Source organism: Pistacia vera, unplaced genomic scaffold, assembly GCF_008641045.1.
Source record: "Pistacia vera cultivar Batoury unplaced genomic scaffold, PisVer_v2 Contig110, whole genome shotgun sequence".
In the NCBI taxonomy this organism is placed as follows: domain Eukaryota; kingdom Viridiplantae; phylum Streptophyta; class Magnoliopsida; order Sapindales; family Anacardiaceae; genus Pistacia; species Pistacia vera.
The window spans coordinates 135,911-163,322 of record NW_022195138.1 but is presented as its reverse complement, the minus strand read 5'-3'; the positions used below and the strand labels follow the sequence as shown (position 1 = coordinate 163,322).

At 33.7% G+C, this 27,412-nt stretch overlaps 2 protein-coding genes across 2 annotated transcripts; both read right to left on the bottom strand.

Annotated features, from left to right (window-relative positions):
• Positions 1 to 13,392: 13,392 nt before the first annotated feature.
• On the bottom strand, positions 13,393 to 16,772 carry LOC116139483 (glycerol-3-phosphate dehydrogenase [NAD(+)] GPDHC1, cytosolic). Its single transcript, XM_031425148.1, has 5 exons — positions 15,839 to 16,772; positions 15,352 to 15,573; positions 14,286 to 14,533; positions 13,791 to 13,930; positions 13,393 to 13,639 (listed from the first exon to the last, which is right to left on the bottom strand). Exons 1-5 carry the CDS (start codon positions 16,494 to 16,496, stop codon positions 13,516 to 13,518), a joined length of 1,392 nt encoding a protein of 463 aa, XP_031281008.1. The 5' UTR covers positions 16,497 to 16,772; the 3' UTR covers positions 13,393 to 13,515.
• Positions 16,773 to 23,313: 6,541 nt separating this feature from the next.
• Positions 23,314 to 26,707, bottom strand: LOC116139405 (glycerol-3-phosphate dehydrogenase [NAD(+)] GPDHC1, cytosolic). Its single transcript, XM_031425086.1, has 5 exons — positions 25,774 to 26,707; positions 25,287 to 25,508; positions 24,221 to 24,468; positions 23,727 to 23,866; positions 23,314 to 23,576 (listed from the first exon to the last, which is right to left on the bottom strand). Exons 1-5 carry the CDS (start codon positions 26,429 to 26,431, stop codon positions 23,453 to 23,455), a joined length of 1,392 nt encoding a protein of 463 aa, XP_031280946.1. The 5' UTR covers positions 26,432 to 26,707; the 3' UTR covers positions 23,314 to 23,452.
• Between the last annotated feature and the right edge of the window lie 705 nt (positions 26,708 to 27,412).

The window sequence follows — 27,412 nt, the reverse complement described above, 5'->3', positions numbered from 1 at the left end:
GTGTGTGTACAGTAGAACCTCTCTATAGTGATATTCTATATAAGAATAACGTCCATGTAGTCATAAAAATTTTTGGTCCTAACATGGTCCAATTATAAATAAGAATAAATTTCACATTGTAATAAGTTATGATTTTTCTAGGTCTCGTCTTATAGAACTTGCCTCTACATAGTAATAACTGTATTTATATTGCAAAAAATATATGCTATGTTACATTGAAGTTTAAGATGAAATAAAATATTTATCTAAAGTTGTTTGAGACAATGATTTATGCTTTAGAGTTGTTACCACATATTTTATCTTGCGAGCATGTAGTAAGAGACCAACATGGACACCTTCTTGTTAAAGCCAAAATATTTTTTGCTTCTCAAGTATGTTTAGAGCTTTTTGGCACGAAAATTTTGGTTTTTTTATACTATCATTCTCAAGATTATCTTCTTCCTCTTCTTGTCTAGTTCCAGTAATGATTTCTTCTTCAGTTAAAGCAGACACGACTTGTTGCTCATTTGGATGATTAAGGAAGACATTAATATCCATTTGATTAGTGTAGTGAAGTTGTCAAATTTGATCACTCAATTTACCAATGACTTTTTTATATTCATTTCCGTACTATCTTAATGCTACTAAAACAATAACTGAAATCCTAATTCTACTAAAACATGAATTATAAAATAAAAAATTAAGATTATAATTTTTTAATCAAAGCAATAATTTTGTAACTACCTTTATTAAGTTATAATTTTTTCATAGTAATAAATTTAATTAGTCCCAATATTATAACTATAGAGAGGTTGTACTGTATTAAAAAAAGAATAAATAGTCATTATTTAAATTAATATATTGGTGTATATGCTTTTTAAATAATGAATCACTGTTGTATGAATAATGCAATAATAATAAAATACCAAAAACGACCTTATCTTAGACACTAAGTAAAGTCCAATATTTATTTATAAATAATGGATATTAGTGGAAATAAACGGGAATATTTCTTGGCATATGCCAAGGGAATATTACGGTTAGGGTTTCCCTATAAAAAGGGGAGTTAACCCCATTTCCTCATTTAGCTCATCCTCCCAAGATAGAATTGTAGAGTGAGATTTTCCTAGAAAATCTTCTCCCTTTTTTCTTCTTTGAACCTTCACTCTCGAACTAGCAAATTGATTGTGTGGGTCTTGTTGTCTTAGCGTCGAGTTCCATGTGTTCACTTCTCCTCTTGAAGTGTGAGCATTTTTCCATTCAATCAAAAGTGGCTGAGCCTTCAATCGAAGGTTTGATTATAACAATTATTTAATCTTTTATGTATATTTGTTTTGAATGGGCTATTAACATCAATCTATGATCTGGGATAAAATGGGTTTCGAATGAAAAATTTTGTTGTTATTTCGCACTTTATTCGATTAAAACCCTACACAGTTACAGAGAGTGCTATTACCAAAACACCCTTGAACCACTGACTTTTGATTACTTAGCAATAAAAAGTTGAATGGACATGTAAAAAAACCAAGAATGCCCTCCATATTATTATATATTACCTGTAATAGCATTGAAGTGTAAAATAACTAAATCTAGTGAAAGTAATATAATGCCCCTATATTATTTAAAGTTTTGTTTTATAATTTGAACACTATTTTTAATGCTAGAGTGGCACTGTATAACGGTAAATTTTCAAAAAATTCAACAAATCTGGACAGCTCTTGTACAACCTCCACAAACAGATCCTAGACATACCCAACATCTACTCCATAAAATAGTTTGTATTGAACATAAATGAAATATACATAATTGTCATTGAAGATATGATGATTTTAACCAACCAAATTAAGCCATAAACAAGCCATTAATCCTACAGATTACATAAAAAAAAAAAAAATCCTTTGCAGCAATGACAACATTTACAAGAAAACAACCTAAATCATTTTTATCTATATGCACAATTGAATTGTACCATACCTGTACATCAAAAAAGCAAACAAATTTCTATCTACTGTATCACATTTTTATATACTGTTGCATCACCATCAAAAGACTGTTGCACCAAGTTCACCAAAAAATTTCTACACCACATTCACCATAAAACTCCACACATAAAAAATCCACAATTTTACTACAACACCCATTTGGCTCAATTCAATGGACCAACAGCTTCACTACCTATAACAATTGTAAACTATATTTTAGAGCCCTAAAATTGTACAAGAAACAATGTAACAACAATTTGAAGCACAAATGTTGTACTAACCTATTGCCCTTCACTATTGTGGAATATTTGAAATTCGGCTTGAATTTTCACCTGCCTAACTTGTTTGGGTTGATGAAGATCATCCTCTCTAAAAAGACTAAAGAAACATACATAATAGCATATTAGAGTCCAATTCAGGAAAGTTATATATAATTTTGAGAACTTAAAAAAGAAGCTTAAGATTACTTTTGTTTCATGCATAATGAAAATCAACTTAAATAAAAGCTTTAAATTACCTTTTGCTTCTTGTTGTTGGGAGGATTTTGTGGGAAACTCCTTTTGTTATGTCCTAGACTTCCACAAATCCCACACCTAAGTGTTGTAGGTTTGGTCAGCTTGGTTCTTCATCAGCATCCTTTTTTATCACCTTTTTAGGTCTTCCAACCTTGCCATGTTTGAGAGGTGGGTACAACTTCCTACCCTAGGCAAGGCACTCCAATTAAGTGAGTCAGGTATGGGGTGAATGTGATCAGCATAGGTCTTCATGTATGAAGTGATAGTCAATGAAGAGCCTACATAATTTTCCATATTCCTAATGTTTTCAAAAAGCAAATAGCTCATTGTATGTACACAAGGGACTCCAGAAAGTTGTCATATTCCACAGTCACAAGTGTGAGATAGAATATTTAAGATGAAACGTCTACTGGGAAAAAAGTTCTTATCCATCACTTCAAACTTTTCATTTCCTAGCCAAACAGTTTCAATACTTCTAGCTGACTCAATTAGACTATTGATTTTCATGTGTATAGCAAAAGGAACAATAACAACCCAATAAGTCCTAGTGTATGCCCTAGCCTACATCCGTACCATAACCCTCCCCCTATAATGCTTGAACAAGTATTTAGGATGGGTAATTCTTTATTTTCTCCCAACTAGCTATTAAAAAATTCACACATTTTATTTATAACATGATCAGATTTAGATTCATGGTCAAATGTATGCCTTGACCAGCTAGTCACATCATTTTCAATCATCCACCTATGAGCTTCTATATCTACATCTTGAACATCATTTATGGCCTCCTGAACATCAATGATATTGACAGCCCTACGAAAGCCCAAAACAAGTTCCTTAAGTGCAACCTAGGGAATTTTTTTCCTAAAGTTAACATATACATGTCTAACACAATGTCTAACTCTAGCACCTAACCAACATGTTTGTATAGTATCCACTAAACCCTTCTGACTATCACTCATGAAAGTGATGGAGTCAATGTCTCCTAAAAAATCATGCAACAAGGTCTAAAGTATCTACATGAATCTTTGTTTTCTATCTCACAAATGGCAATTGCTATTGGCAAAATGCCACTGTTAACATCCATAAAAACTGCTAACATCAATACACCACCATAAAGGCCTTTAAGGTAACACCTATCCACACCAATGAAATACCTACAACCCTCTATAAACCATTTCTTTTGTGTTGCAAACCCTAATAAACACTTGTGAAACTTTAGAATTTCAAAAATCCCTTTTGCACTAATAGTCTTCACATGATACATGTAATCTTAATCATATTTCAACAACCAATTGAATGACTTTGCATGGTCCTTCTCTAAAATACCTTTTGCTTGCTTATTGGCCCTATAAAGTTTATATCTAGACAAATCTAGATAGTGTTTCCTGTAAGTTTATTGATCAGATTTACATAGCAAATTACAAAAGAATTTTGATCCATAAACCTTTGAACCCTAGATCCTTATACCCGTTTACGTTGTTTGCATATGAAACAAATATTAAACTATAAATATTAGATTTCATTCCAGCGTTTGGAGGCTCCTTCAACCGATACAAATCCCTCCCACTCCAAGTTAGGAGTGAACTTTTGATATCCACACAAAGACAGGATGTCGATCACCAAGGGGTTCGATGTGCTAGCCAAACCAAGCAAGGATCAAGGATGGGAATACAAAATTTTTCCTTAGAAAAATTCTCCTCCTTCAACAATGGAGTCCACAGCTTTGGGAGAGTGAGAGAGAGAGAATAGGCAGCTAGGGTTTATTTGAGTGACTTATTACTATTTTTTATTTTTCAATTGCGCTTAAATAGTGCACAACCAAAGCCCTAATCTAATTTGGAATTATAATCAAATAATTCCATAATTAGATTAGACATATTCAATTACCAATTCAAGGTAATTCCCACATGGCATTTAATTTCAAATTCAAAATTGAATTTGATTTTTTATTATCTTTAATATTAATATTAGTATTAANCTTAAATAGTGCACAACCAAAGCCCTAATCTAATTTGGAATTATAATCAAATAATTCCATAATTAGATTAGACATATTCAATTACCAATTCAAGGTAATTCCCACATGGCATTTAATTTCAAATTCAAAATTGAATTTGATTTTATATTATCTTTAATATTAATATTAGTATTAATATAACATTTACACACACACACACACACCTATATATATGTGTGTGTGTGTGTGTGTGTGTGTATATATAATTATATATATAGTTAAATACATAATTACATAATATCACTTATTTTAATTTCCATATGAAATTAAATATAGGCAACGACCTCAGCAAATTTAATTGTACTGTGAAATTACCAAAATATTCTTTCATCTTAAAAGATGAAAATACACTTCTCACTTATTTATCCTTAATATGTCTTCTATGTGTGCGACCCGAAGGCTCCTCATCATATTGGCAGTGAGTAGTATCGGAATGACACCCAATCGATCGTCTCACTAAACACAGACCATGATTGACCTCTAGCAAGGCATCATGGTCACCCAATAAATTCGAATTCAGTGAAACAGCTTACCTATCAACGATATGGTTATTATGCAATCAAATCTTTTCATCATTCATTATCTCATCAAGGCTGAGATATAGAAGTAGTATCAACCTCAGATATCCTTGACATCTTGGTATTCGGTTATTGGACCAACAATCGGAAATAGATTGGATTGAGCTACAACTCAATCCCATTGTGGCCATAGATTTAGTGTCGTTGCCATTTACCGAATTGCTTAGTGAGATGATTTCTCCTGTACTTGGGAGTGTTGAATCATTTGTCAATCCACCATAGTCTTGATACACTTCTCGATGTAGCCAATCACTACCATTTTGATAGCTCTGCATATAACTACGTTGGGCTAGTGTTAAACTACACCAATTGTGCACAAGGCGTTCCGGTGATAGTCTAAGGATCACATGCACCACCATCCGTTAGAGAATTTATTCCACAGACACTGGGGTTACGATCTATGTGGAATCCTCAAGTGGTTTGTCCAGTGAACTCACTTATGGCAAACACCCATGTGTTGCACCAGGTTATCGATAAACAACCTTGACAAGTGAGATTAGTCACTGCCTTTCTATAGGGTTGTTCAACACTATGATAATCTTATCGTATTATCTGTATCCATAGTCAGAATAATACTAGGGCTATGGACATTTCTAGAATAGCCACCATATATGATCATAGGGTCCTCACTACCAAGATTTAAAACACTCGATACCCTCGTCACGGTTCTACCATTCTAGGACATACATTACGACATACAATAAATATGAATTACATGATGTAGAGAAAGCCTTTTTATTAATTATAAACATTATTACAAGAGTCAATAAATATGAATTACATGATGTAGATAGTGTTTCCTAGTCAACTCCTCTACCAAAGGCTTAATTGATGGGCCTTTTTGTGATCTGATAAATTCTCCCATTTTTTCAAACACCCAAGCACTTGTTGCATCAAGATTATTGTAAACCCTCATGCAAGTATGTGTGTGCTCATACTTCCTAGTCTGATAAGATACTTAATCAGCTATCATAGCAACATATAGATGAAATGGACAATCTTCTTGCTTACATTATGCCTTAAATCTTCTTTTCTCATTGTATAACTTCTTTACAGCAAGCCGTCTCTAAATTACATAATCTTGAAACACATTTCTAAAGTGATCAACTTCTAGAAACACTTGACCAACTTTGAAGTAGATTTTCTCATCTGCCCTATATGTAAACTGTTAACCCTTCATATTTTTGCTAAACCTAGAGACTGCATCATCATCATCACTAGACCTTTCATATGCATTGTCCTCATGGTATTCAGACAATTCCCCACCACTTCATGCCCATCCTCCAGCCCCCACTTTTTTTCCCTTTTACCCCACAACTTCCTTACCCATCTTCTACCCCACCATGTTCATTCCCCTCATCCTCACCACGTCCCTGCCCAACCTCATTGTCTCTATCATCATCACTTTTGTCACTCCAATGGGACTCATCTAGAATACCCACTTCATGTACCTCATTATCCTGCCTCACAGGAGCCTCATCACTTCCATTCCTAGGATGAGTGTCATTATCTTTCTCACATTGATTAGGTGCTTCTAATAAGCATCTAGCTTCAACATAACCTAATGGTTGGGCTTCTAGATAGATCCTAATTAATCTCATGCCTCTAATCCCTTATTCCTGAAAAATGAACTTCATATCATCTTCCCTATCCATTAAGTATCTAACCCCTGATAAAAATAACTCAACCTTAACCTTGAACTTCTCATTATGGTACAATTGGACAACCTCGTTCTCATCAGCCACACATTGTTCCACATCTTTAATAAATAGTATATAACTATACGCATCCAGATCAACATTCAATATATCATATTCTAAACCAAACACTTGAATTTTAAAGTCAAAACGACTTTGGTTTCAACCTATATAAACAAACACAACCAAACAAAAACACTCTATCAACACAATTCAAAAAAAAAAAAAAATGGTAGACAGTGAGAAGTTCGTGGCAGATTTTCTAGGTATTTAAGTCAGGCATTGGTTTCCGGCCAATACACCAAAAAAATCTACCACTACCCTAACACCATCATACAACCACCATCACCACCCTACCACCAAACACATACCACAACCAACACAATTAAGGACAAAATAATGCTATGTAGTGAGAAAGTCATGGCAGTTTTTCTAGGTACGCGACGTTGTTACACTAGAGGTCATCAAGTACTGCCAGACAGTTTTAAAGACACTGGTTTCCAGCCAATATACCCAAAAAACCTTACCACTATCACTACCACCACCACCACCACCACCACCACCACCACCACCACAACCCTAACACCATCATACAACCACCATCACCACCATACTAGCACCATACCACTAAAACAGACCACCACCAATACAATTCAAAACAAAATAATGCTAGGTAGTGATAAAGCCATGGTAATTTTTCTAGGTATGCAACGTTATTACACAAGAGATCAGTAAGTACTACCAGGTAGTTTTTAAGATTGCTAATACTTTTGTCAAACTTATGGTGTGTGCACAGCTGTGGTATGTTTACGCACTAAAGTCAAACTTATACATGTTGTGTTTGAGTATGTGCACAAATGTTTTGTGTTTTCACACTGAAGTTAGACTTATGCGTGTTGCTTTTTTATTCAACTATGTACACACATTTTACTTCTGTACAAGCATCTACATGTCTAATTTATTTTGCCAAGTGGCATACTTTCATTATCTGATTGAGATATTTTCCCTTGTATGATATGCTGTTGTGAAAACCACTTACAGTTGTCCTAAAACCCACAAGTGGTCCAAGGAATTTGTTTTTCCCTTTTAGGCTATGGTCCTAAAAGTTTGGTGGAGATCTTTCCCCTTTTGGGCCAACACATGTCAGCTTTTGTTTGCTGACTTTGCAAGAATTGTTAAGCAAGAAATTCCCTTTATCATCTTCTTTCTTGCGTTTGTTTTGAACTAACCTAAATATTCATTTTGTTTGTGCTCTGAATTTATTCAAAGGGTTTTATTCTTGATCATGTTTTTTTATGTATTTGTGCTGAAATCATATTATCTATCATCTTTGTTGAATGGTGGTCGGAACATGGTTCCATTGCTAAAGCTGGAGCGTGTCTTCAGCATTTGAAGCTTGAGAGGAGCTTAAGCTTGACCAGGAGAGTTCTCAGTGTGAAGTGATCCAAGAGTAACAAAGCATTAAGGAAATCAGAGGGTCAAGTTTAATGTATTGTAGAACAGGGAGTTTTACTTTGCTGTATCTAAATTCAACTCTGATTGTTCTTGTAATGTTTGATGGTTTATGTATTAGCTTTAATCTGGACGAGTTCCCATGGATTTAGGCTAATAAAGGTTTTAGCTGAACCATGTATATGCTTGTGTTCTTTATTTTTCATGATCATGGTTATTGATTCAATGTTTAACTTGGTAACCATTAATCAACTTGCTAAACTCCTTCACAAATCAATATCGTTGTGCTTAAAAATGGATATCTAACCTTTGACAAGAGTTCATTAACTCTTACAAAGACAAACACTGGTTTCCAGCCAATATACCCAAAAAGCCGTACCACCACCCTAACACCACCACCATAATACTAACACCATCAAACAACCACCATCACCACCATACCACGACTTTATGATGAACAATTTTATAACCTTGCAAGTGCATGAATCACTCTCATAGTTTAGCGTGCAAAAGCAAGGGTCGATCCTACAGAGATTTGTAAGCAATTTACTAATCCTAATAACTATACTTCAATTAAAATTAATAATAAAGAATTAAGAAATATCACTTTAAAAGCAACAACTGAATAAAACTAAATTAAACAACTATTGAAATTATCTAAAACCCAATTGACCAAAACCTAAGACTCCAATAACTATCTAGCTCTATGTCAAACATCTGTCTTCTGTTTATCAATTCAATCTCTAGGGTTCGTATTCACTAAATCAAGTATTACCATAAGGCTTTCGGGATTAACCTAGTATTTTTAACACAAGACTAGCTAGGGCATATAGTCCAGCCTATGAATTAAAAATCCATTAAACACAAGAATACTTGAAATCAATAATAAAGGTGCATATGTCAAGGCGTATGCACAAACACTAGATATTCAAGAAATCAAGAACCTACTAGTACTCTGTCAGGGCGTATGTGCAAAGTACTAATCATTCATTCACATGAGTTCTTCAAGACTAAAACATAATATATGCCTAATCTCAACACATACAACCTAATAATTCACACTAAGTGTTGTCACACAATAATGAAAATTAAAGATTAAGTTAACAACATGAATGAATCAAGATTTCCATTAAATTGATAACAATAACATATGTTTAATACAGAGCCTTCCAATTAGGCTACATTGGATCCCTAGATAAGAATTTAGTTACACATTGACATAAAGAAAGCAAACCTCAATTCCCCAAAAGCAAGAATATTCCAAAACTCTAGGAAAAATCTCCTTCTCTTTCTTGCTACAAAGTGGCTCTCAATTTAGGTCAAAGAGAATCCCTAAAATAAATTACAAAGTCTTATTTATACTTTTCCTTTGCTAGGGGTGTTTTTGGGAAAATACAAGCTTAAGTTGGAGTTGGAAAAAGTGAGGTTTTTATTTTTCTCGCGATCCAAGCCACGGCGTGATTTTCTGGCGTCGTGGCACAGAATTCTTCCACAACCCGAAAGCTTTGTCACGCCGCGACATAAACTTTTTGCCCCAAATCATCTTTTCACACCGCGGTGTAGAAAAACCATGCCGCGGCTCAGAAAAACCATACCACGGCACCATCCAGCAATTTCGCATTATTTCTTTTGCTTAACAATCTAGTTTCTCTCTTTAGCACATCCAAAGCCTCCAACCATCATGTGAGTATAAAGTCACCATTTTTCGGCCTAAAAACCTAAAACTCATACACATACCCATGATTCTTAAAAATAGAAATATATAAAGAAACTTGCATAAAAATAATCTATTAAAGTCATGAATTCCCCACAATCTACCCATAAAATCATGTAATATGTATATCATTTCACCACTTATCACCCTACCACCAAACATAGACCACCACCAACATTAGCAATGTCATGCAACACAAACAATCAACCAAAAATTCACCAAACCACTACTCTAACCCTAATCAACCAAAAATTCACCTACCACCACCCTAACACCACCACACCGCCACCATCACGACCATACCACCACCCTACTACTACCGCCAAACACAGATCACCAACCAAATCACCTACCACCACCCCAACACCACCAAAAAGCCACCAACCCTAACCCTAATAATATTTCCATTTCATTTTTTAACTAAAAAAAAAAAAAAAAGGCAATGTGATATACCTAGCTGAAACCATGTTGCCATAGTCCGCTTCTCTTCAAACCATTGTCTTCCTCACATCGTCAATCGGTCTTGTCTTCTTTTAATCGGTGAAGGTACTCGCCCTCTACTTGCTGAGGGTTCTCACTCTCGTCAATGCCTCGTGTTCCTCTAGCCCCTAGGGTTTTCTTTGGCGACCACATGTTTGGGTTACAAACTAGGCAACTGGTAAATGGTCTGCTGTTTAAGGTTCTAGTTATCGTTTGTCTTTTCCGAGTGTTCTTCACTCCACGACCTCTTCTTGTCGATGCCTTGTATTCCTCTAGCCCTCAAGGTTATCTTTTTGTCAACCACTCGTCTAAGGTTATAGACCAAGCAACTGGATTGGTTTCTATATGGTTAAGATTCTAGTTGTCGTTTGGTCTTCACCGATTTATGGTTAACGTTCTGTTTCGCCAAACGTGAATGATAAAGACAATAACTCGATTGTTTTTGCCAATGATTTTTGTGTTACCAACGAGTATGGTGGTCTGTCGATTGAAGGGTGTGGTTATCGTTTGGTTTTCATAGATTTAAGGTTCTAGCTTGAATCAGAAAGCTTCGGAGAGAAAGTTTTTGCGCAGTATTCTGCCATCATCCCGCTGCCAAACGTAACCTCTTACATACATTTTGCAACTTTTCCCTATGCGTTGACATTTTAATTTCAAATTATGTGAAAAGACTATTTTAGCTTTAATAACGAAACGGTGTTACTTTAAGGGTAGGAAACTAGAATTTATGAAACCAGGGGTGGAAACTTGTCATTTCGCTAAACCTTGGGTGGGAACATGTCGTTTGCTCAACATTTTTAATACGGAATTAAAATAGTTTTTTCAGGGATCAGGATGGGGCAAAGAGGGGATACAGTCTCCTTCTCTGACCCGAAAATAATTCAAGGATGGTTTTCCATCCTAATCTAGATATGGCAATTGTACTAGCTTTTTGAGTACTTGACCATATGGGTCGGGCATTACCCGTTGTTTGTGGGGATGGGAACAGGCCTAGGTATGGTTTTAGGGCATGCCAGGTACGGGTGGGCCCAGGACAGTCACACCAGGCTCGGCCTGAGTTTATCATTTAAAAAAAAATTGAAAATTTATTTATTTGATTATGATTTTGAAATGAATAATGATAACAATCAATTGCGATTTTAGTCAAACCAAGATGCTTGTCCACCATATTAATCTATACACACAAAAAAATGGTGATTAAAGCAAGAGATACTATTAATTAAGTTAACAGATGACAATATATATATATATATAGATATATATATATATATATATATATATCAAAGATCGCCCATGAGAAAATAATTATAGTTAATGGATCACGACTAGGAGTCACAAAAAGCCGTCAAGCCGGGCTAGGCATTATCGACATTCTGTAATGGCCCGGGCTAGGGTCATGGGGTCAAGCTGGCTGAAGCAAGGATAATCTGACCGGACTATTGCATCTCTATCCTAATCCCCACCTGAACAGGGAGGGGAATTGTGGGTACTGTCTTGTGGGGAAAATTGTCATCCTAGCAATAAGTACACATATTTGTGAAATACCAATTTGAATTTTTTTTCCTTCATGTTTGTTTATGCTGCTAGGTGTGGAAAAAATATTTACAATTTCATTGTTCATTCCTATAGTGGCCTAATGATATATAAGGTGCGCTGAATCCATTTGTGCACAACTTGTTCTACATATTTGTGAAATACCAATTTGAATTTTTTTTTTTTTTTTCCTTCATGTTTGTTTTATGTTTTGCACTAGTTTTGGAAAAACATTTACAATTTCATTGTTCATTCCTATAGTAGGCCTAATTGATATATAAAGGGGCTCTGAATCCATTTTTGTGCAGCAACTGTTCTTTCATCCTCTCGTCCTTCACTAAGACCTGTTGTTTTTCAACTTGAGTCTGAATCTAAGTTTATTTTTACTTTCTAGTCTTTTTGGTGGTGTTGTTTTTAACTTAATACTCACTTTTTTTCCCTCAAATTCAGTTAATTGAAAAAAAAAAAAAAAAAAAAAATTTACTTTTCACTTAATGGACAATAATGTAAATGGATTTTGTTTTAATTGTGTTGACATCATTATCCTTATATATTAGTATTTATAATTACATCTCTACCCATTTACATAGACTTTTTTCAATATCTTTTCAAAACCCAACATTTTTACTTCAAAATTTATATATATATATATTTTTTTTTTTTCAGTTTTCACAACTTCAAAGTTCATGTTTTTATATTTGTTAACTTATTAGTTCTTGCATTATTTAAACTAGTAAAACTTCAAACGTTATTACTTTTAATAGCCCAACATTTTTTACTTCGAAATTTCTATATATATTTTTCACATCTTCAAAGTTTTTGTTTTTATATTTGTCAAAATTATTAGTTCTTGCATTATTCAAACTTATAAAACTAAAAACGTTATTATTTAATATGAAAGGGGCATATATGTCCAAATTATAATTTTAAGATATTTTTATCTTAAAAACAAACAATTTAACAAAATGTCATAGATTTTACATCAGAAGGGAAATGAGGGGTCTTGGGTTTATAAGGGGGGAGTCCCTCTACCTAATAAGTTAGCCTTTTAGATGTGAAACTTCAAACCCGTAACAAGAGTAAATAAACAAATATATCATTTAGATTTAACTATTCGGATCAATTCAGTATTTAAATTTTAAACCAATTCAGTTCTATTCAGTTTTCAAATAAAAAAACAAACACCACCTAAGTGAAACTTGTATTTGTATGGATATGAATACTTTGTCATTACTCAGTACTGATTATTAGTATACTCACCAGTTGAGATTTATAAATATATTAAAATTCCCTTTTTATATGGGTATTTTTAGGATTCTTACCAACGGTGATTCAAGTATACAATTAAGTCTTGAGGAAATATTTAGACCTTATGGTCTGCTCACTCCATTTCAATAATCATAAACGACTAAAACATTAGACAAAATCAATTACTCGCTTTCAATATATCAAGACAAATACAGAGTTCATTACAAAACCAGTATGTTTGTGTTCAATGTTTGAACAGTTGCTTCTATATAATTATATGTTTTCCCAACACCACTTCTGCCATGCCATATAAATACTCATGGCTGGCCAAGAAGTGAAGGCCTGTAGAAAGCATGGCTCTGCGCAATCTCAATGCGTTCTCGCGGATCATTTAAGGTTTCATCCCTCAGTGCTTTCAGAATAGCTTGTGATGACTGCTCCCTGAATCCCAGATAAATCACAAACAAACTAGAGTTATTTCTACTAATTCGATAAAAGGACTGGGAAGCAAAGTTCTTTGGAATAGTAAAACTAAAATATATACGCAATCGAGGCATTTGAATTCAATCATGGGAATTAAGAAATTATGAACCTTATTATAAGTACTTTGTAGAGCGTCTTTAAGATGGGGCAAAGCTCAACCGGAGCAACAGGCTTATTTTCTTCGGGATGTAAGACACTTAGGCTTGATTGACTAAGAAGTTCATAGAATGCTCTCACTGCAGAGACACCCTGGAAAAAGTCATAAAAGAAAATGCAGTTTTAGCATTATATTACTTAGCAAACTTAAATGGGAAAAGAAAAACTATATAGAACTGCGATAACGGTCCAAGTTTATAATGATGATTGCATATAAGCATAACAAACATCATAAAATTTGCCTCATCTGACTTTGTCAGTTCTTCCTTTTCTGTGATTTCATTTAGTAATAATACAAATGAAGACAAAATTCCAATGCTATGGCATTGATTGCATAGTTATTTAGAAAATGAAACAATTAGTCAGAAGATCATATTTTTGTTAAATGGCCATTTGTTAGGATTAACTGATTGCATATGCACTTCACCAGATAAATCAAAATTAGTACCTGAATCATTCCTTTGCCACTGATGCTGTCACCCATATCCCGGCTTAGTTCGCCCTTGGCTAACATTTGCCCATACCACGCATTACGACCTTTTAACAAGGTTACATATGTGTCAGCCAGCAAAGGCCCTGCAAGCTTCTCAGGCTCTTCCGCCAATAAATGTGTAATAAATATCATCTCGGATGTACAATGTGCAAAGTATACTGATTTGCTGGTAGCACTCTCTTTGGTAAGAGCAGCAACCATTCCTGAAAAAATTTAACAGAAAATGGATTTGTTGCTCCAAAAGATAAAGCAAGTATTATTAGTATTAAATACTTGAAAGAGTTCATTATACTATCTTATTCCTGTTTTATCACATTTTACTTCAAACTTTAGATTTTCAGGACCTTTATCTCACAATGTTATTTCTATAGTGTAGAATCAAGGTTAATGCTATTCTTTCGCTGTCTACAATTACAGTTGAGTCTTTTGTTTTCACAGATCCATGATGTGACTGATTGCCTCCTAACTAATATCAAAAAGCTATTTTGGAAAACATTAGGAACTTAATGACCACCAAAACTTGTTTCTTCAAATGAACCGTGCATCTGATAATGTTGTCACAGATACCTAGTGTTTGATGCATGATATGATGGTTACTAAATTTCTAAATAGGGTTGTTTAGATCATCTTGATTTCTAGCTGGCAAAATTAAATGCAGAAAAAATAATATCCTTAGATCCCAGTATGATTGAGTTTTGAAGCACAGGCCATAAGGCACGGCTTTTTTATTAGTATTGCATCCTAGCCTGAATTTTTCGTTGTGTTCTCTGAATGAATCTTTCTAATAGGAAATGCAAAGAAATTCAGATCCGACTCTACTTTCTGTCCTATGGGTGCTACACCGCCTTCTTGAAATGCAAAGTTCAGCAAACCGATTTTTCAATCATTTCCATGAGAACAGAATATAGAAACTAGAACAAGAAACAAGAATATCATAAAGAAATATAACCATTATAACAGAGCTACTGTTGGTTTTGAAGCCATACTTTACTTTTATTCGCCTAAAAGAAATGACACTCACCAGCTCCAATGGCATAGACGTTCTTCAAACCGCCCATGACTTCATGAGTGACAAGGTCACTATTGTCCCATACAACAAAATGGGGTTGCCTCAGAAATTTTGCAAGAGGCTTCCTCCACTTTTCAACTCCACATATTCGAGCATTAGCATATTCTTTGTTATAAATCTCAGAGGCAATGTTTGGTCCACCAAGATAAAGTATGTTTTCTGTGGGTACACCAGCTGCAAGGGAGAGGCAAATAAATGAACAACATATAAGTTCCCTATTACAAAGAGCGGAAAAATATCATGAATGATGGGAGAAGGGAAAGGAGTTATGCTTACCATAACATTGAAAGAACTCTTTCTATGATATCTTGTTATCAATTGAAGATTAAAATCATTACATCTTGAACAACATAATATTCAACTTACCAAATAAACTTGTATTGACACAATAAATGTTCTCTAGATTGCATTGGGATAAATATGAGAGGAGAACTCTTACTTGCTCGGTTAATCATCTGTGTAGGAGTTATAATGTGAGGAACAGGTTCAAGTGCAGCTTCAATACCCTTTGCCAAAGAGATAATAATCGGCACAGTAATTCTCTCCTTCCAATAATGACTTATCTCTTCAAACACCTCGCGTGTTTCAGTTGAAGGCAACCCATTCACTACAATATCAGCATCCCAAACAGCTTCCTGCAAATTAGTGACAACCTTCAAAGGACACAGCGGGGTGTCAATCATGTTCAAGCAAAAGCCATCTTTCAAAATCTCATCTGCATAAAGAGTGCGATCGCCTAGTCTTGCCTCAACATACTTCAAATAGGCACAGCGCCGTATCAACCTCCTTAATACATCCTCCCTCGAATTTATCACTTCAAAGAGATGTTCTGCGGTGGCTCTATCGACAGCTCTTCCAGGCCTTCTCCAAATCCTGATCTGGACCTTCTCCCGGAACTGACCATAGCTATCTTGCAACAAAGCAGCAAAAACACTACCCCAAGCACCAGCTCCAACACTAACAATCCTCAATGGATCACCATCAGCCTTGCCAAGAAAGCGCCGTAACTCATCAAGCTTCTCTTCCATACAATTACCATTCTGAATAGTCCCATTTGAGTACAAATTTTGATTCATCACCTCAATACTTCCAACCATCTTCTTACAACCAAGAATTCAACTATTCAACAATAACAATGGAAACTCAAAACCTTCAATTATAAGTGTACTACTACTGAAAACTTTCCAATTATTTCAACAAGTCGTTCAAGTTGATGCTAAATCTTTCTCAACTATAACAAATTCTGAAAACAAACCAATTGAGATTTTATACAAGTCTGACACTGCTTAATTCTTTACTTGAACCCAACAAAATCCCACTTCCCAAATCCAAAGAAAAAAAATCTTATTGGTAGATTGTTTCACCAAAAACAGAACTAACCGCCCAGCTTCTCACACCAACCAATCAAGAAACTTGGGAACCTTACAAAATTAAAAGATGGCAAAAATGAATGAATCTCTCTATTTTCTTATAGTTTCAAAGCACATGACAAAAAGAGAAATGTTAATATTCAAATATAGGCATTGTTTTCTCCGTCTGGAGTTTGTTCATCTACCCACCCGTAAACTTCAAAAGAAAAGATTAAAAAAACAAAACTTCATAAATAAAAGCTTGGATAAATAATTTCACAAAGAAAAGATTAGTCAAATACAAATCTTGTCGTGTCGGTAACAACAAAGCTTTTTGGTGTCATCAAAATAAGCGGTTTATAAATAATTTCATTTTCTTTAACAGTGGAGACTCGACACCCACTTAGTATATATATATATATAGATATATATACATAGGCTTCAACTTGAATTTCAATTGCATTACTTGGAGGGAAATGCAAGAGACCAAACACAGAGATAATATGTGAAGTGCATAAAAGTTGCATGTAATATAAATTGCAAGGGAGAAAGAAAACTGGTGAGGTCAGCAAACCAAGACAAAAGTTTCCGTTTATTTTTATGTTTACAGTGATCAAGAAGAAGATTGGTACATAACCTGACAATCAATTTAATCCAACATTTTTTTGCTTGCAAAAATTTGCAAACTTTGTTTAGCTTGAAGTTGGTTTGCTTAAATTGTCGGATAAAGTTAAATTTAAAAATAATGTAATAGACATAGTGCGTGTGAAATATATAAATTTTTATAGCATTTCTCTGGGTTGTAAATAAATTATATTAGGGGTAACCTTGCCGATAGTTGTAGGAGAGTGAGTTACGGAAAGAGGAGGCATTAAATGGTATAGTTGAGTAATAAAGAGGTGCCAACCTCTTCAACGGTCATTAATATTTGGACGACTCTCTTATCTCTGCATGTGTTCCACCCAACATTAGTCAGCCTTTCACTCTTCCATTATTATATCACACTGCTCCTACTTTGTACTATCATTTATTTAATGTGTATTTATTAAATTAATTTACATATCTTTAAATAACATTAAACTCTTTATTATAAAGAGTTCATCTATAAAAATAAAACTCCAACAGGCTTTTTATCCTTTAAATATAAATTAAAGAATGAGTTTGGCTCTCCACATCTAACAAATTAAATTTCATTTTCTATCCTAATTTTAATTAATATTTTATTAATGTTCTAAAAACCGAACTGAACAAGTCGGTCAAACTAGGAACCGACAGTCTCTCTAATCCGATTGAGGTTCCAAGGGGGAATTTTCTATATTTCAAACATTCTATGGCTATTTTATAATATTTCAAAACTTTAGGGACTAATTAATTTTTTGGGAATTTTTTGAAATATATTAAATTTTTGGGGACTAATTTGTAATTTTTTTAGGGTATTTTATAATATATAAAATTTAAAGGACCAATTTGCAGAATTTAAAAAAAATTGGAAAGCTTACGTCGTCGGTTTGACCGATCAAACCAGTCAAACCGTGAACCAGACCCTTAACCAGGTTAAGGCCCGGTTCGGTTTTCAGAACATTAAAACTACAAGTTTCTATGCATTTTATTTATTAATTATTTCTCCCATTAAGTCTCTTTCTTGAAAATAAAACAATTTTCATTAAATTTAAAGAGTTCATTGGATTTGTATAAAAAATTTGTTCTTTATATTCAGAAATTAATGAAAAGACTCTTTATTTATATGAAAAATATTTTTTAAAACAAAGAGCACCATTGGAAATGCTCTAAAAGACTTTATAGTAGTATTTTTATTATATTCTCGAAATTTCTCAGATTAAAATGTTCTACCATAATTTTATGAAGATTATCTATTTGAGTTATAAAATATCATTTTAGTTTAATTAATTACATCCAATCGTATTTAAATATAATCCTAATTATATTAATATCAAAACGTCATAATTAAAGAATTACCAAATATATATAATATGCGTGTCTTTTATTTTATTTTAATTGCTCATCGATTCTTTTATCTTATTTTATGGAATTTTCTTAGGAATTAAACTCTTATAATTTCTGAAAAAAGATTATTAATATGGGTGTGAGATTAGTAATGTAAAGGGTATATTTTATGTTTGATATTGTCAAATACTATGTTAATTATTAGTCTTATTTTTCATATATCATACTTTAATTTTATCAATATTAATATTGTATGTCATATCATGTTTGATTAAAGACAAGAACTATGGAGTTATACCATTATATAAATAAGATAGTACTATATATTGAGGTATAATAAAATTAAGAGGTGTTAAATTAATTGTTGATTAAGTGATAAATAAGCAAACACCAACGAGTGTCGACTTCAAGCCTTGGTGGTGCCTCCAGAAGAAAATAAATGAAGAGGTAGAGGTGAAAATACACCTCATTCCATGTTGTTGACAGAAGGATATATAGAAATTATTTTGGACCCTTCACTTCTTTATTGAATTGAAAAGGTAAGGCTGGTCAACATTACTTGTATATCTAACAAGAGTAGCCCTTATTATTTTTAGATTCCATAATAAAGCTCGGCATCATATGATATACAATGTATCCAAGAGTGATGTGTTTAATATTATTGATTAAAGGTAAAATATTTTTATGCCAAAATATAAATATTTAATTAACAATAATTTTGAATATATTATTGCACAAAGATAATATGGGTAGCAAAATGTTTAAGAATTTAAATACAGCCTAGGTGTTGAAATTTCACTTGATGTATGGTGGTTGGAGGGAATGTTATTTGCTAGTTTACTTCATGGAAGGTAGTTTTTCAAGGGTTATCTTAATGAGTGGACTAAAGAAATTCGATTTTATAATAACAAATTTATCTTTGTATTTGTTGGTGGCCATTTTTGTCAAGGACTAGGACAAAACAGAGCTACAAATGGGCCTTACTTGTCAATGTGACATTCTCTAACATGTAAGCCCCTGACATTTTCATAGATAAGCCCAACACTTTTTGCTTTAAAGCCCATCAAAAGATATCAATCTCTTATTTCAAAACCAAGGATCCTACCAACATCATTTCACAGGATTTTCTGTAACAAGAGGCCCAAATCTGTCTCAACGAAAGATATGGCCGAGAGTAAGTATTCTTATCTCTTTTTTAGGCCAATGGACCCAAGTCACCTTTGTCAGGTTACGATATGGTGGTATTAAAGCATCCTAAGAAGCCTATTGGGCCCATTTGAGGGATCAATAAGTGTAAAAGTCAATTTTCTTAAAAACCCAAGGAGAAATAATTTTCAATCTCCCAAACTCATGTTAGTCCTAAGACACTGTCTTTCACAAATATGGGCAGTAGAATGACAATTTTACTCCTTGGAGGACAAAAGTCAAAAATTTCACAAACCAGTTTTTTTTTTTTTTTTTTTTTTTTTTTAACATTTATTAAAACACTTGCATAGCCTTGGTTTCAAATCTCATATTTTTATCATCCATTTTCTATTTTCTACAAATTTCACGAGATTTATGTCTTTATGACGTTTTCATGTTCTTCATAATTCTCCTATCAAATATTTCTTAAGCATTATTAGAGTCTCCAAAACTACCAAAAAATCTTTTCAAAGGTTTCATATGCATTAAAACACTTCTATTCATTCAATTCTGCATAAAAAAAAAAACCGCAAGGGCATTTCAATAAATTCCTTTGTCATTTTTTATTAAATGCTTTAATTTTTTTATTTTATTTTTCATGAAGAGATAAATCCTCGTTATCAACCAAATTATTAAAACCCGAATTTGTTTTAGATTGATTATATTTTTAGCATTTATCCTTTATTTTATGCATTTATCTCCTTTTTATAATTATAAATTATCTTCCAAGAATATTTATCATAAAACATCTCAAAATTTATTTTGATTAAAATCATTAAAATTATCCTATTTTTATTTATTTCAAATCCAATGAATCTAGAGGAACATTGAAAGAACTCTTTCTATGATATCTGTTATCAATTGAAGATTAAAATCATTACATCTTGAACAACATAATATTCAACTTACCAAATAAACTTGTATTGACACAATAAATGTTCTCTAGATTGCATTGGGATAAATATGAGAGGAGAACTCTTACTTGCTCTGTTAATCATCTGTGTAGGAGTTATAATGTGAGGAACAGGTTCAAGTGCAGCTTCAATACCCCTTGCCAAAGAGATAATAATCGGCAGGTAATTCTCTCCTTCCAATAATGACTTATCTCTTCAAACACCTGCGTGTTTCAGTTGAAGGCAACCCATTCACTACAATATCAGCATCCCAAACAGCTTCCTGCAAATAGTGACAACCTTCAAAGGACACAGCGGGGTGTCAATCATGTTCCAAGCAAAGCCATCTTTCAAAATCTCATCTGCATAAAGAGTGCGATCGCCTAGTCTTGCCTCAACATACTTCAAATAGGCACAGCGCCGTATCAACCTCCTTAATACATCCTCCCTCGAATTTATCACTTCAAAGAGATGTTCTGCGGTGGCTTATCGACAGCTTTCCAGGCCTTCTCCAAATCCTGATCTGGACCTTCTCCCGGAACTGACCTAGTATCTGCAACAAAGCAGCAAAAACACTACCCAAGCACCAGCTCCAACACTAACAATCCTCAATGGATCACCATCAGCCTTGCCAAGAAAGCGCCGTAACTCATCAAGCTTCTCTTCCATACAATTACCATTCTGATAGTCCCATTTGAGTACAAATTTTGATTCATCACCTCAATACTTCCCACCATCTTTTTACAACCAAGAATTCAACTATTCAACAATAACAATGGAACTCAAAACCTTCAATTATAAGTTACTACTACTGAAAACTTTCCAATTATTTCAACAAGTCGTTCAAGTTGATGCTAAATCTTTCTAACTATAACAAATCTGAAAACAAACCAATTGAGATTTTATACAAGTCTGACACTGCTTAATTCTTTACTGAACCCAACAAATCCCACTTCCCAATCCAAAGAAAAAAAATCTCTATTGGTAGATTGTTTCACCAAAAACAGAACTAATCCACCGCCCAGCTTCTACACCAACCAATCAAGAAACTTGGGAACCTACAAAATTAAAAGATGGCAAAAATGAATGAATCTCTCTATTTACTTATAGTTCAAAGCACATGACAAAAAGAGAAATTTTATATTCAAAATAGGCATGTTTTCTCCGTCTGGAGTGTTCATCTACCCACCCGTAAACTTCAAAGAAAAGATTAAAAAACAAAACTTCATAATAAAAGCTTGGATAAATAATTTCACAAAGAAAAGATTATCAAATACAAATTTTCGTGTCGGTAACCACAAAGCTTTTTGGTGTCATCAAAATAAGCGGTTTATAAATAATTTCATTTTCTTTAACAGTGGAGACTCGACACCCACTTAGTGTATTATATATAAGATATATATATATAGATATATATATATAGCTTCAACTTGAATTACTTGGAGGGAAATGCAGAGACCAAACACAGAGATAATATGTGAAGTGCATAAAAGTGCATGTAATATAAATTGCAAGGGAGAAAAAAACTGGTGAGGTCAGCAAACCAGACAAAAGTTTCCGTTTATTTTTATGTTACAGTGATCAGAGTGATCAATTTAATCCAAATTTTTTCAATTGAACGTTAGCTAATGGTTTGCTTAAATTGTGATAAAGTTAAATTTAAAAATAAGTAATAGACATAGTGCGTGGTGAAATATAAATTTTTATAGCATTTCTCTAGGTTGTAAATAAATTATTAGGGGAACTGCGATAGTGTAGGAGTGGAGTTACGGAAAGAGCATTAATGGATAGTTGAGTAATAAAGAGGTGCCAACCCTTCAACGGTCATTAATATTTGGACGACTCTCTTATCTCGCATTTCCACCAACATTATCAGCCTTCACTCTTCCATTATTATATCACACTCCTACTTTGTCTATCATTTTAATGTGTATTTTTAAATTAATTTACATATCTTTAAATAACATTAAAACTCTTTATATAAAGAGTTCATCTATAAAAAAAACTCCAACAGCTTTTATCCATATAAATTAAAGAATGAGTTTGGTCTCCACATCTAACAAATTAAATTTCATTTTCTATCCTAATTTATTAATAATTTTATTAATGTTCTAAAAAACCGAACGAACAAGTCGGCAACTAGGAAACGACAGTCTCTTAATCCGTTGAGGTTCCAAGGGGGATTTTATATTTCAAACATTCTTGGCTAATTTTTATAATATTTCAAAACTTTAGGGACTAATTAATTTTTGGGAATTTTTGAAATATATTAAATTTTGGGAAATTGTATTTTTTAGGGTTTTTATAAATATATAAAATTAAAGGACCAATTTGCCAGGGAAAATTTATACTCACCAGTTGAGATTTATAAATATATTAAAATTCCCTTTTTATATGGGTATTTTTAGGATTCTTACCACCGGTGATTCAAGTATACAATTAAGTCTTGAGGAAATATTTAGACCTTATGGTCTGCTCACTCCATTTCAATAATCATAAACGACTAAAAACATTAGACAAAATCAATTACTAGCTTTCAATATATCAAGACAAATACAGAGTTCATTACAAAACCAGTATGTTTGTGTTCAATGTTTGAACAGTTGCTTCTATATAATTATATGTTTTCCCAACACCACTTCTGCCATGCCATATAAATACTCATGGCTGGCCAAGAAGTGAAGGCCTGTAGAAAGCATGGCTCTGCGCAATCTCAATGCGTTCTCGCGGATCATTTAAGGTTTCATCCCTCAGTGCTTTCAGAATAGCTTGTGATGACTGCTCCCTGAATCCCAGATAAATCACAAACAAACTAGAGTTATTTCTACTAATTCGATAAAGGACTGGGAAGCAAAGTTCTTTGGAATAGTAAAACTAAAATATATACGCAATCGAGGCATTTGCATTCAATCATGGGAATTAAGAAATTATGTACCTTATTATAAGTACTTTGTAGAGCGTCTTTAAGATGGGGCAAAGCTCAACCGGAGCAACAGGCTTATTTTCTTCTGGATGTAAGACACTTAGGCTTGATTGACTAAGAAGTTCATAGAATGCTCTCACTGCAGAGACACCCTGGAAAAGTCATAAAAGAAAATGCAGTTTTAGCATTATATTACTTAGCAAACTTAAATGGGAAAAGAAAAACTACATAGAACTGCGATAACGGTCCAAGTTTATAATGATGATTGCATATAAGCATAACAAACATCATAAAATTTGCCTCATCTGACTTTGTCAGCTCTTCCTTTTCTGTGATTTCATTTAGTAATAATACAAATGAAGACAAAATTCCAATGCTACGGCATTGATTGCATAGTTATTTAGAAAATGAAACAATTAGTCAGAAGATCATGTTTTTGTTAAATGGCCATTTGTTAGGATTAACTGATTGCATATGCACTTCACCAGATAAATCAAAATTAGTACCTGAATCATTCCTTTGCCACTGATGCTGTCACCCATATCCCGGCTTAGTTCGCCCTTGGCTAACATTTGCCCATACCACGCATTACGACCTTTTAACAAGGTTACATATGTGTCAGCCAGCAAAGGCCCTGCAAGCTTCTCAGGCTCTTCCGCCAATAAATGTGTAATAAATATCATCTCGGATGTACAATGTGCAAAGTATACTGATTTGCTGGTAGCACTCTCTTTGGTAAGAGCAGCAACCATTCCTGAAAAAATTTAACAGAAAATGGATTTGTTGCTCCAAAAGATAAAGCAAGTATTATTAGTATTAAATACTTGAAAGAGTTCATTATACTATCTTATTCCTGTTTTATCACATTTTACTTCAAACTTTAGATTTTCAGGACCTTTATCTCACAATGTTATTTCTATAGTGTAGAATCAAGGTTAATGCTATTCTTTCGCTGTCTACAATTACAGTTGAGTCTTTTGTTTTCACAGATCCATGATGTGACTGATTGCCTCCTAACTAATATCAAAAAGCTATTTTGGAAAACATTAGGAACTTAATGACCACCAAAACTTGTTTCTTCAAATGAACCGTGCATCTGATAATGTTGTCACAGATACCTAGTGTTTGATGCATGATATGATGGTTACTAAATTTCTAAATAGGGTTGTTTAGATCATCTTGATTTCTAGCTGGCAAAATTAAATGCAGAAAAAATAATATCCTTAGATCCCAGTATGATTGAGTTTTGAAGCACAGGCCATAAGGCACGGCTTTTTTATTAGTATTGCATCCTAGCCTGAATTTTTCGTTGTGTTCTCTGAATGAATCTTTCTAATAGGAAATGCAAAGAAATTCAGATCCGACTCTACTTTCTGTCCTATGGGTGCTACACCGCCTTCTTGAAATGCAAAGTTCAGCAAACCGATTTTTCAATCATTTCCATGAGAACAGAATATAGAAACTAGAACAAGAAACAAGAATATCATAAAGAAATATAACCATTATAACAGAGCTACTGTTGGTTTTGAAGCCATACTTTACTTTTATTCGCCTAAAAGAAATGACACTCACCAGCTCCAATGGCATAGACGTTCTTCAAACCGCCCATGACTTCATGAGTGACAAGGTCACTATTGTCCCATACAACAAAATGGGGTTGCCTCAGAAATTTTGCAAGAGGCTTCCTCCACTTTTCAACTCCACATATTCGAGCATTAGCATATTCTTTGTTATAAATCTCAGAGGCAATGTTTGGTCCACCAAGATAAAGTATGTTTTCTGTGGGTACACCAGCTGCAAGGGCGAGGCAAATAAATGAACAACATATAAGTTCCCTATTACAAATAGCGGAAAAATATCATGAATGATCGGGGAAGGGAAAGGAGTTATGCTTACCGTAACATTGAAAGAACTCTTTCTATGATATCTTGTTATCAATTGAAGATTAAAATCATTACATCTTGAACAACATAATATTCAACTTACCAAATAAACTTGTATTGACACAATAAATGTTCTCTAGATTGCATTGGGATAAATATGAGAGGAGAACTCTTACTTGCTCTGTTAATCATCTGTGTAGGAGTTATAATGTGAGGAACAGGTTCAAGTGCAGCTTCAATACCCTTTGCCAAAGAGATAATAATCGGCACGGTAATTCTCTCCTTCCAATAATGACTTATCTCTTCAAACACCTCGCGTGTTTCAGTTGAAGGCAACCCATTCACTACAATATCAGCATCCCAAACAGCTTCCTGCAAATTAGTGACAACCTTCAAAGGACACAGCGGGGTGTCAATCATGTTCAAGCAAAAGCCATCTTTCAAAATCTCATCTGCATAAAGAGTGCGATCGCCTAGTCTTGCCTCAACATACTTCAAATAGGCACAGCGCCGTATCAACCTCCTTAATACATCCTCCCTCGAATTTATCACTTCAAAGAGATGTTCTGCGGTGGCTCTATCGACAGCTCTTCCAGGCCTTCTCCAAATCCTGATCTGGACCTTCTCCCGGAACTGACCATAGCTATCTTGCAACAAAGCAGCAAAAACACTACCCCAAGCACCAGCTCCAACACTAACAATCCTCAATGGATCACCATCAGCCTTGCCAAGAAAGCGCCGTAACTCATCAAGCTTCTCTTCCATACAATTACCATTCTGAATAGTCCCATTTGAGTACAAATTTTGATTCATCACCTCAATACTTCCAACCATCTTCTTACAACCAAGAATTCAACTATTCAACAATAACAATGGAAACTCAAAACCTTCAATTATAAGTGTACTACTACTGAAAACTTTCCAATTATTTCAACAAGTCGTTCAAGTTGATGCTAAATCTTTCTCAACTATAACAAATTCTGAAAACAAACCAATTGAGATTTTATACAAGTCTGACACTGCTTAATTCTTTACTTGAACCCAACAAAATCCCACTTCCCAAATCCAAAGAAAAAAAATCTTATTGGTAGATTGTTTCACCAAAAACAGAACTAACCGCCCAGCTTCTCACACCAACCAATCAAGAAACTTGGGAACCTTACAAAATTAAAAGATGGCAAAAATGAATGAATCTCTCTATTTTCTTATAGTTTCAAAGCACATGACAAAAAGAGAAATGTTAATATTCAAATATAGGCATTGTTTTCTCCGTCTGGAGTTTGTTCATCTACCCACCTGTAAACTTCAAAAGAAAAGATTAAAAAAACAAAACTTCATAAATAAAAGCTTGGATAAATAATTTCACAAAGAAAAGATTAGTCAAATACAAATCTTGTCGTGTCGGTAACCACAAAGCTTTTTGGTGTCATCAAAATAAGCGGTTTATAAATAATTTCATTTTCTTTAACAGTGGAGACTCGACACCCACTTAGTATATATATATATATAGATATATATACATAGGCTTCAACTTGAATTTCAATTGCATTACTTGGAGGGAAATGCATGAGACCAAACACAGAGATAATATGTGAAGTGCATAAAAGGTGCATGTAATATAAATTGCAAGGGAGAAAAAAACTGGTGAGGTCAGCAAACCAAGACAAAAGTTTCCGTTTATTTTTATGTTTACAGTGATCAAGTATCAATTTAATCCAATATTTTTTTGCTTAAATTGTCTAAATTTAAAAATAATGTAATAGACATAGTGCGTGTGAAATTGAGAATTTTTATAGCATTTCTCTAGGTTGTAAA